Raw genomic sequence first — 11,630 nt, 5'->3', positions numbered from 1 at the left:
GCAAGAGTATCCTTTTACCTTTTTCCCTAATGTAACGTAAATCGATTGATGATGTCAGTGTTGTTGGAGTGAAATTGGGATAAGGGAGGTCTCTCCCACGATGAAGGATGGCAGCTTCGGGGGGCTCTTCTATTTCGTTGTTCCTAATGACTAGACTCGAGAGATGTTTCTGTGGAGCATTAAGGAAAGACTGAGGAGAGACTGGAGGCTGCTCCAGGCCCCCCAATCTCTCCCAGGATGAAGAAGCAATAACAGGACACTCAGATTCAAAAGAGGAAAGGAATCATCACGTCATTTATTTCCAACGAAAATAGTAAAATGGAGCTCCATGTACATAAAAGGCCTTTGGAGGGAAGAAGAATCACAGATTTAATTCATTTACATTTGCATATTTACAGCAAGATTAAGCTGTGGTTTTCAACTTTTTTTTCATTCAACAATCATTTTCAGTCAAATACATAACAACTTATTTTTTTCTTTCAAGTTAGTTCATAATTTAACTGATGCTAAGGGGATGGATGATAAATCACAAACAGTATGATTAGAGAGGGTACCACATAGTCTAAGGTTTCATTCAGGCTTTTTTCTGTGTGTGAATTATGATTACAAAATGTTTGCCTATCTGTATAAATCACATTCATTGCAATCATTACATTTCCCATAAATTAGCAATATAAACAAACATATGGAGACCTCTAGTAAACAAATAAAATCGATATAAGAGACAACATTTTGCAGCAACTATAATAACAGCATGGGTTACAGCTTGGAGAAACTTCTTTACAAACCATTTACTCACCACACACAGGGTGGGGGGGGGGATCAGCACATCCTTGTTTATTTAAACCACCTTTGAAACCACAACAGGAGGTTTGGGGAAATCTGAACAGGGTGAAAGTTTCTTTCCTGGGCACAATATAAAATGAAGAACTGCACATGCGAATGGGGGGAAGGATGAGCATTTGCATGCATTTTGGGTCACTATGTTGTAGACCGAACTTTCTGGACTCCAGTTGCCAAGATTCTGAAGAAAGCAGGAAATTATTAAAATGTCTCTTTCCTTCAAGCCACTTTCCTTCCCATTAATGACAGAAAGGGCTTGCTGATTGCTGCTAGTGGGAAGAAACACACAATGGGTCTATTTTTAGCAGAAGTGGCTTTGAAGGAGCAGGAAATAGTAACAATCACTTGGTTCCAATGAGATTGGAACAATCCTTTAGTTTCCAAGGATCCTGGGCAAAAATATTGGGATCCCAAGGAGTCTCTCAAAGGAAACTCATCTAGGTAACCCAACTTGGGCTAAGTGCAGGCCAGAGCAGAAGAAGCAGATGTGCAATTATGGACCCTATGGATTTAGAGTATGTACACTCTGCCTGCACACTCTCTGCACCCCATGTTTCAGAGTTTGTGCCAAGGGCCCCCCTGACATCTGCACATTTCCCAATCTAGGCCCTGACCCTGATGTCTAGGCATTGCTTTTGTTTTTTTATCTTAGCAAGACTTAGTCCTAAAGTTATCTATTGGTGTAGCGTATGCGTATTTTTTTTAAAGAAGTTTGATTTTATCTCTTTAGAAACGGTTTGAAACTAACCGGGCAGAGAGAGTTTGACAGAGAGGAGAACAAATCGCTGACAAAGAACCTTTTACGTTTCATCAGCGTTGTTAGGACGACAAGCAAGAATGTTTCAGATAATAACTCCCACTTCAAAGATTTCTCAGCTCAATAGAAAGCGGACCATCCTTTTTATTCAACCACAAGGACTGGCACTAAAGAAGACTCCACTGTTTGATTTTTTTTTTCCACCGTGTTTATTTTTCCCCTATTCACTGGGGTACTTGGATAAAATAAACAACAAGACAATTAAGGGAACATGGACTTCTAACTTTCCTGCCATCTTCCCCACATCCCCTTGGCCTTGGGCTCTTGAGTTCGCATCCAGGACAAGTCCAGGCCTGAGGATACCTTGCCCTAGGGAGAAACAAGTTTGGGGGACTAAAGAGACTTCTGGGATGAAGGGGCAGAAAGGTGGTGCTGGGAGCCAGAGTGGAAATGTCCCAAAGGCACAGTCTGAACTCTCCAGACTCCCCCAAGGTGGCTCTTTTCCCTTAAAGTCCCAATGAAATCCACACCTCTATCCTGCTCAAGATTCAGAGAGGCGATTTGCACAAAACCAAACTGGGGATGCTCATTCGTAAACCTTCTGAGGTTGCCCTAAAACCATTTACTCCTGACTCTGGAGCTTCTTTGGGACACAGTCAAGATGCACGGAGTCCAGCTCCTCCCTTTCCTGAAAGCGTCCCCTGCTCCAAAACCTCCCACATCAGGGCGCAAGGTGAACCCTTAAATGCTGGCGAGGCAGGTCCTTCAGGGAGGAAGTATATACTGGAGAGCGCAGTGACAGTATTAAATGGCGTGAAAGCAAAGGTCAGCGCAAATGTATCTTAATAGAGTGTCTGCAGTGAAGTGTGCCGCCTTTGAAGCGGCCGCTCCCCGCGCGCATTTCCATGGCGAGCCTAACGCGGCATGCTGATGCACCGTCAAACTCACACTTTCAACCCCAAAACCCAACTCTTTGAACAACCCGAGCTTGATTAGACCTTTCTCCTTTTCTTTCCCCTCTTACAAACCATTTCCTTGCCTTTAGAAACTCGCCATCAAACCCAAATGCGCCCTCTGATCACCGCAGAAAGCAGAAACAAAGGGGGCTGAGCTGCGATTCAAGCGGCCCTTTTCTTCCCTCACATTATTATCCATTTTTATTATGATCGGGAACAAGTGCCCATTCGCGTGGGTTTTGTTTACCGGAAATTAAATGAAAATGATTTAGTCCGCGTCAAACAAAAATATATACTTGTATACACAAGAAAAAAGGCCTGTTAGACGTAAATATTATGTCCTTAATGAAAAGCCTGGACGGGCTCCAGGCTCGGCCTTTCAGGATTTCAGTGCGACTTGCCCATTGCCATAGAAATCCTAACTTACCATGAAGATGCACCGTGGCGAAGAAACACTGCTTTGTGCGCGGGTCCTTTGATGTCGCAGGCGCGGGATGCGGGCGCTCAGCTGCGCGGAGCGAGATTACCTTTCCAGCAACGCTGTGGACATCTGTAACAAGCAAATGAAAAATTAAAGGCGATTAGTGGCAGACCAAACATTTTTATTTTATTTCATTGTTTTGGATTGGGGTAGATGGCAAAATGGGCGGGTGAGGGGACTAGAAAAGGAAAAGAAAAAAATGAGTCCCATTTAAGGCACGGGAACTTTTTAAACATCAGCCATCAGCAGAAGTTAGGCAGAAGAAGCAAGTTCCGCAGATGCCCTCTGCACCTTGGCGGTAGGGCTGGTGTTTCACTATGGGAAAGAGTTGTTTGCTGCCGACTGCCTGCGCTGGGCTAGGCAGCCTCTGGGCCCTATTGTAGTGGGGGGTGGGGAGGAGGAGGGAACGGGATTGCAGTCCCCCTTCCTCAATGATGGATTCACTAAGGATGTAGTATTTGGAAGACTGAGGTTTTTATTTGGGGCAACAGTCCCACTTAAGTTAGAATATTACTTTAATCGATAGAAGTTGTGGGGGCTTCGGGGCATGAGTGAGAACTGTTTAATGGTGTCTAAGGAGGAAGAACAGAAGAAAGTTCAGCCAAGTGATAGGACTTGTTTGTGGCCGGGCTCAACTTTTAAAACTGAGCTCCTTAGGAGGTTCTCCTGAAGGGAAATATCCTCCCCTCAACACACAAATTCTTAGGAAACTGGAATGGGTCTACCAAAGCCTTATTATTTTTTTCTTTTCTTCTTCTTCTTGAAATCTTAGCTAGGATTTTGGGGCAGCCTCATTCCCCCTGCAGAGGGAAGGGGAAACAGGCCCTGCTTCTTTCCCTGGTTGGCAACAATAGGAAGGCCTTCCTCTCCGTCCCCCCATCCCCAACATCTGGTTCTTTTTTCTGAGGACTTCATACCCAGCATATCGAATACACATTCAATCTAGACCCCACTGGGTGTTTGGCTTTATAATATTTATTACTGCACATCATCTCTCATTACCCCGCCCCCTTTAAAAATAAGACCAACGTAGTGCGATTTTTGACAAAGACCATCACAGAAATTATGCAATTTACCAAGACACTGCCGCCTAGGTCAGGTCCCTCCGCCAAGGAGGCCTCGATTCAGTGACGTCATCGGCTCGCTCCACACCCGGAGCCCAAGCACCCTCAAGATTTCACCGCCAGCGCCTCCGCAGGGGTGGGGGGTGGGAAAGGGGTCTGGGAGGCCTCACAACATTGAATCCTGAAGTCTCCCTAGCGCTCTTTTGTCTGTATTTCCTGTTGTTTGGCCTCATCCCTCACCCCAAGCATATAGTGTATATCAAGTCTGTGGACAGACAGGCAGACAAACGTTTATTTGCGTGCTCCGGAAGGTCCATGAGGGCTGGGGCATGTTACCGCCAGGGAAGGGAGTGACCCCCCTCCCCCATTTCCTTTATAGAGGTGGTTGGAAAATTTAGGATTTCCGTATTTGTGTTTCAAAGCATAGCTGGAGAAGGGGAAAGAGTAGGGAGGCAAAAAAGGAAAGAAATGGGAGGCAAGAAAATGGCCCTGGAATTCCTCCTGCCACTCTCCCGGATCTGAACTTCCGAGGTTGAGATCGATGGGAGAGGGGAAAGAGGCAAGAGTGAGAGGCTCGGACTGGGAGCTGGGAACAGCAGGGGTGGAAGAGGCCCAGTCCCCAAGGAAAGCATTTCGCATTCTGTGAACTACGCGGGGAGTTTGTGGCTTTATGTTTGGTACCTGCAGTTGCCAGGATTGCACATAAATTCTTCTAATTTTTTCCCATCTTCCTGTCTCTCTTTACCCCTAACACTGGTTTTTTGCTGCCCAGTCATGAGGGCCTGCGGGCGGTGGTGCTGGGTGTGAATGTAGAATAGATACGGGGACCATATTTATGTTTTAAAATAATGGACACTATATCAGTATATTCAATGAGCTCTAACAAAACTGTTAGTAGTGGCTGGCTTTCTTTCCTTTTTTCCTACCTTCCTTCCTTCTTTCCTTCCTTGCTTTCTCGCCCTGTCCCTCTTCACGCCTCAGTAACCCGGCCTAGACTCGCAGTCAGTGTACGCTGAAGCAGCAACCACAGAAGTAGCCCTAATACCCGAGGCGGCGGCGGCGGCAGCAGCAGGGCAAGGTGGTGGCGCGGGACTGGGGGGCGCGGCGGGGGCAGCCCCCACAGGGCCCGAGCCCTGACACACGTACCATTCACTTAGGTCGGCGCCACGCGCCGCCGCCGCCGCCGAACAGGCCACTTGGGGCTCGTGGCCACAGTCTGAAGAGGGCGACACGAGGGCAGATGGTGTAGCCGAGTCGTAGCCAGAACTGGGAGGCGGAGGAGAGCGCCCGTGCACCTTCATGTGCTTACGCAGCGAGCTGGGGTGCGTGTAGCACTTGTCGCAGCCGCGCACCTTGCACGTGTACGGCTTGTCACTAGTGTGCACGTGCGAATGCTTCTTGCGGTCGCTGCTGTTGGCGAAGCGCCGCTCGCAGCCTTCGAACTCGCACCTGAAGGGCTTCTCGCCTGGCGGAGGCAACACAGAAACATTAGTGTTGGACTTTTCTCCCCCTCTCGCTCTCGCTACCCTCCCCCATTCCTCTTGTATTTTCTGGAAAAGAATCACAAAAGATTTTCAGATATCGTGGTGCCTTAAGTCAGGCACCCCCTTCTCCGCAGAGAGCGCGCCCCGGGTGCCCTCTCTTGCACGCCTCCACCCCTCCCCTTCTCCCGCCTAGGCTTAGTGGGAGGGTACGGAGGAGGAGCGACATTGACTCCATCTTAGTCGAGTTTCCATCCTCGAAAATCCTGATCCATTCGGGTATTTTCCTCCAAATTTTCTCCACTCGGAGTCAGAAGCACCTCTGCACAGAGAATGAAGTTAACAGAGGAGCTTACATTTGCTGGATTTAAAGTTACCGCTTCAGCCAAACCTCTCTGTCCCCCCACCCCCACCCAGCGGTTGACCCCCCCCCCCACTCCATCCTGGCCCAAATTGTTTCCTAAAGCTGGTTTTATACAAACGTCAAGACCAGTAAAATAATTTAAGGATGTGCAGCCGATGCACATGGCGTGTGCATTACGTGGATTCATGCTGCAGGGAAAGGTATTCTGAGCAATGATTCACTCCAGAGGCGATTTTTACAGGAAACGGAGCCCCCTCCCCCTTTCCTTCTACCCCCTGAGGGCAAACATTTAGCAGCATTCTTCAAATCTTTCCTAAACAGTCCGGGACCCCTCCCGATAAGCGCACCGGCAATAATATTTTGTTACGCTGCTCCGGCGGCTTCCCGGAGACTCAGCAGTGGGCAGCTGGCCCTCCCAGTCCGAACTGACTTGCGAGGTCGACCGGTCTCCCTAGACCACCCCCTCCCAGCTGTTCCGCCTCGCATGCCTGAGCCAAGAGGTTGGCGCGGCAGGGTCCGCCCAGACCTGAACGGGATCCGAGGTCTCTACCGCAGTCGCGCCCTTGAGCGCTGCGGCTTTGGGAAGAGACCAGCTGCTTTGATCAGGCCAGGTCCGGCTTCGCAGACCGGAGGGCAAGCGGGAGGTTGGGGTAGGCCCAGGGGGAGCTCGATCCGTAGCTGCGATGCCCTGTAGAGCCGAGGGAAGGCGCGAGCGCGCGTTAGGGTGAAAATACTAGCGGGACCGAGCCCCAGTGCGGCGCTCACCGCCGCATGGATTCCCTGGCGTGCAGGGGAGGAAAGGACTGCGAAAACCCGGAAGCCCAAGTTCCTGCCGGAGCTACAAATGCTGAGGAAAGAAAGGCGAGAAGAAGGTATCTGGGCGCTTTGAACAAATGGCTGCCGTCCGACGCGGCGCTCTGAATTAAGGAAACGGCTAACTAGCGTCTCGCTAAGGAGAACGAAATACAAGGCTGGAGGACTGTTGCCTTTGTGGTTGCTTCTCCCGCCGCTTCTAGGAAAGACAGGCACTTTGGGGCAGGTTAGAACAAACAAAGCCCCTATTCCCTTGCTCTGCAGAGGCTCAGGCGGAGAGGTTAGCGCACAACCCGCGCCTCCGCGAAGGCTGCGGCTTGTGAGCCTGGGGCTCTGGCACGCCCCGGCCTCTGGGTTCTCATCTTGCAGGGTTATTGCTAGTACACTGGGCTCTCGCTCAGGAAGGTGCTGGCATCTGCCATTTCGAGTGACACCGGCACCATTTTATGAAAACCAGGGAGAAAGATGCAGAATAAATCAGTGTTCCTATTTGCCCCTCCTTTTTCCCCCTCTGATCCTTGTCAAAATCTGCAAAACCAAACTTTCCTTCCTCCCTCCCTTTTCTTTCTAAAAATCACTTACAAAAAATCATGCAATTCTGGGCCTGCAGAAGAAAACAAGATTTTTGTCTGAGAAAGCAGAGGAGGAATGGAATTTGAGGTTGGTTCCCCCTTCTCCCTGGAAATAATTCCCGCCACACACTCATCCCATTTCTTGAGCGCCTTGTTGGACATTAACGTAAAAAAGAAACAATAATTTAGCTCCAGATGAGGAGCGGAGGAGAAAAAAGCAGGGCACTGAGTCGATACCCGCAGCCTGGAAGTACGCAGGCCCCTGGTAGGCCAGGTGAGGCCGCGCCGTCCCCGTCTACCCCGCCCCCCGCCCCGCTCCCTCCGTAGCTGTAGGAGGCACCCTGGTCTGCTGGCTCCACATACCCCCAAACCCCCGCCCCCGCCAACACGCTGCCTCCAATCCTTCACCCTCCCCACGTCTCTCGGCGCTGAGCCCTGGGTGGGTGGGTGAAGGTGGAGAGGCAGTGCTGGGCCAGGCCTGGGCCCGGGGCTGCGCTGTGAAAGGTCCGGAATCTCATCCCAGAGGCTCTGCAGCCCTGAAAGACCTCCTCCCCGACCCCCGCGCCAGGCCCGCCTGACAAAGTTCGGAAGCGTCGGGACAGCCGGGACAGCGCCATTTTCTCGCACTTGTGGCTGGGTCTGGTTGTCCCAGCGACTTCGCTCGGACACCGTCTCTTCTCTACCTCGGATCCCAAGCCTAACTCTATCGGCCGCTGGGGAAGTTGGGGCGAGCTCCCACCCGAGGGGTCCTGGGAGGGGGACATCAGGCGGCAGGGTCTGAGCAGAGTGCGGGGGCTGGCCAGCGCCACCCCTGTTGCAGCACCATTGTTCCAGGATCGCTGCGACCGCCACAAAGTGAAACCTTTCGGTAGGGACAGTCGCCTCCAAAGCCAGTCCCGGGATTCAGATCAGGGAGAATCTCAACTCCTGAGAAATCTGCTTCTCTTCCCGCTTCCGCGACTCGAGGAAATGAAACGCCATTAATATTTGAAAAGGCAATTATTTTCCTGTTGAATCTAGAACTGTCTTCATGAATAATTTGTAGTGAGGTCTATTGCCATTTGAGAAACATTTTGTTGAGGTTTTTTTCCCCCCTCTCTTCTCTTTTCATTACTTAGGAGGGGGGTTTGAGGGAAACATCAGAGCAGGGGAGGCTCTGAAGATTTTGTTGTTGTTTTTAACCCAAGCAGTAATGAATCAGGACCGTGAGCGGAAAGAACGCACAGAATTCTGTCCTGAATAGACCCAAACCTGAGCCAACCCCAGCGCACTGAAGTGAACTTGCTTCTCTGCTGTAGGTCGATTGCGTTAAGAATTTAACCATTTTCTGCTTCACAGACTTCAAACAGTGGACCGGCAAAGAGCAGTAAAAGTTTGTTTGTTTGTTTAAAAATAAAAACTGTATTTCAGATGAGTTCCTTCTTCAGCTCAAGACTGTGCATCTCCTCTGGGGTATCGCCGCCAGCTCCTGTAGTAGCAAGTCTGCGAGCCAGGATCAAGATCTCACCTATCCCCCTTCCTGGGGATAAAACTCCGGAGGGGGTAGGTGACATGTATGCAAGAGAGAGGGAAAACCCCCGGGAAAGAGCTTGGGGAAACTGTACACTTCCAGACAGACAAGCTCGGAAATAAAGTACAATACTCAAAATGGACTTTAGTCTGGCTTCTGCGTGTGCCAGTGTCCAGGCCCTGGACCTTCCCCTAGAAGGGAGGGTCTGGGGGGGGCGGGATTTAGCAGTGCCAGCCTGGGGGAGTTCTTTGACTCTAACAATTGTTGATGTTCCAGCAAGCATAAGGATGAGTAGGCAAGACGCCGAGTTGTAGGAGAAATGGGGCACCAGGCTGGAACTTACTTTATCTTCTCCCATCCCCACTAGTCCTCTTCTCCCGCCCCAAAAATGGGGGAGGGGAGAAGATGGTGACTTCTTAAACTTCCAGGGAGGGGAGTGAGAAAACTCTGGCTAAGGAGAGTACAAACAATGGCTGCTAAACTAATTAATGTAACTTCACAGGCTGTTCCGAAAGTGTGAAAACTTTCTCCCTGCAACTGAATTAATTAGAGATGCTTCTGGCCAGAGGAGTTCAACTTTGAAGGCTCTTGCATGGGACTTCTTTTTTTCTGTTAACTAGAACTAACAGATGTGGTTGGCACATGTCCCATTTTGTTTAACAGCTCCGTAAATGACATTTAAGGTGAATGGGTCCCGTTGGGTCTCTGCTAAAGTAAAATTGAGGATTCGCCAAACGTTCCTAATGTCAGGCCGGCAAGGCTCAAAAATAGGGCCAAAGTAAGCCAATGAGACCTCCAAATCCTAAAGAAGCCATCAAGGGCCTGATGACCCCCCCAGTCCAGGTGGGTCAGATTATCAGGCTAACGGGCGGAAGAGTTCTGCCACACAATTCCAAAGGGACCAGGAAAAGTTAAGCAGTTTGTTCCTATGCCTTTAAGACTTAGGGGAAACAGTGGTGTTTTTAAATACCTTAAAATCAAACTCCATAAGCAGAGAGCACACACAGGGACTCAGGCACGTTCACCCTTGTCCCCCAGAGCAGAAATCCCGCACTATCCTCCCTACACACAGCCTCCGGATACTTCTGTAATTCTAAGAATAGAAGCGTAAAATTAATATTTTATGACCTTGGTTCATAGAAACAACACCAAAATACCTCCTCCCCCCACCCCCTGCCCGCCCAGTTGGAACTTGAGGAAATCCAGACCCGAGGCCCTGCTTCCCCAGAGGGTCCGCACGAGACAGACAGCGCCGAATACTGACCTGTGTGAGTTCGTTTGTGTATTTTGAGATTTTCTGATCTAGCAAAGACCTTCCCACACCCCGGGAAAGGACAGGGGAAGGGCTTCTCGCCCGTGTGCACGCGGATGTGATTTACAAGTTTGTATTTGGCTTTGAAGGGCTTGCCCTGGCGCAGACACTCCTCCCAGAAGCAAATGTGGTTGGCCTGCTCCGGGCCGCCGACGTGCTCCACGGTGACGTGCGTGACCAGCTCGTGCATGGTGCTGAAAGTTTTGGAGCAGAGGCGCGGGGACGCGGGGCCGTCAGCCTCCAGCCACTTGCAGATGAGCTCCTGTTTGATGGGTTGGCGCATGTAGCGGAAGAAAGCGCCGGGACCGTGGGGTGCGGTGAGGTTCACGGTCAGGTTCATGCCCCCGTAGCCATGCAAGGCTGCGGCAGCTGCCAGGGCGTCGCTGCGGGCCGCAGACCCGGGCGCGAAAGGCTCTGGCCGCGCGTACATGTCTCCCGGGAGTCCCAGACGGAGGAGTCTGTTCAAAGGACCGCTGGGGGAGGCCTGGGGAGCCTGCTCGTGGAGGCCCGGGAACACCGAGGGGCTGGAGGCGGCGGCGAGCTGGGGGCCATGGTGTCCAGAGCTGCTACCTGTTGTTGAGACAAATAGCGCGCATGAGAACGGGTGGCGTGGGCTGCGCACTCCCAGGGCCCCGGGGGGCAGGCCCAGCCCAGCCACACCACAGCCTCTGCCGTCAGCGGTAGGACTGGGAGCCAGACGGCGCCAGCAGTGAACCGGGTGAACAGAATAAAGCCAATCGTTTCCCCCGCCGTTGGGCCGGGTTGCTCTTGGGCTGAGTCGCCTGCCGCACCATAAGCTGGAGAGGGTTGGTGGCGGCAGGGTAGGTGGAAGGGGCAATAGGAAGCGAAGGGCTGAGTCTGTGGGTTGCTGCGGGCTCTGCTCCAAAGGGATCTGACCTGCGCCCCAAGCGCACTTCGGCGGCGAACACCCCAGGGTGCTCCCGGGCACGGTGCCCTGCCAGGGAATGGAGGTGATAGAAATGGTGACGTGGAAGGTGGTGATATTGAAAGTGGTGGTGGTTCTGTAGCGCCCCAGCCATATATACTAATTTCAGTGTCCCACTTGGCTGAGAGAGGGCGACCTGCCGCCTGCCGGCCCGAGCTCCCTGAAGCTCCCTGTGCCAGGCCGCTCACGCCACGGTCACCTGACAGTGGGGAGGGGAAATGACAACCACAGAAAACTTCTGCAAAGTTTTTTTTTCCCCCCTCGAGTTTTCGGTTTTTGCTTCCCCACCCCTTTCTCTTTCTTGGTCTTTAATGCCTACGTGAAATCTCCTAAACTACAGAGGCAGCAGCGGGGCGCGCGTGAGGAAGTGAATAGAGATTTGGGGCCGCAGCCCGGGCCCACCGAGAGGAACAATCGCCTAAACCGCTCATTGGCCTGCGGCCGGGCCCGACGTCAGTGATGACAGGTTCTGCCGCACGCGGTCTCTCTCTCTCTCTCTCTCTCTCCTCCCCCCCCCAACCTTTGGTCCCC

At 51.6% G+C, this 11,630-nt stretch overlaps 1 protein-coding gene across 2 annotated transcripts in view; it reads right to left on the bottom strand.

The window, feature by feature from the left end:
* Window positions 1–267: 267 nt before the first annotated feature.
* Window positions 268–11,630, bottom strand: part of ZIC4 (Zic family member 4) — a 20,950-nt gene continuing 9,587 nt past the window's right edge. Inside the window, exons 3-5 of one of the 2 annotated variants that reach the window (XM_012642943.1) lie at window positions 10,106–10,723; window positions 5,248–5,566; window positions 268–3,106 (exon numbers count right to left, since the gene is read on the bottom strand). In XM_012642943.1, coding sequence (XP_012498397.1) covers window position 3,106; window positions 5,248–5,566; window positions 10,106–10,723 — 938 coding nt within the window. In that variant the 3' untranslated portion in view covers window positions 268–3,105. The remainder of the gene's footprint in view (window positions 3,107–5,247; window positions 5,567–10,105; window positions 10,724–11,630) is intronic. The other variant, XM_012642944.1, reaches the window with a different exon arrangement.

Source organism: Propithecus coquereli, unplaced genomic scaffold (assembly GCF_000956105.1).
Source record: "Propithecus coquereli isolate 6110/MARCELLA unplaced genomic scaffold, Pcoq_1.0 Scaffold19, whole genome shotgun sequence".
Lineage (NCBI taxonomy): Eukaryota > Metazoa > Chordata > Mammalia > Primates > Indriidae > Propithecus > Propithecus coquereli.
Note: the sequence above shows the minus strand (reverse complement) of the source record. Positions and strands in the feature narration are given on the sequence as shown.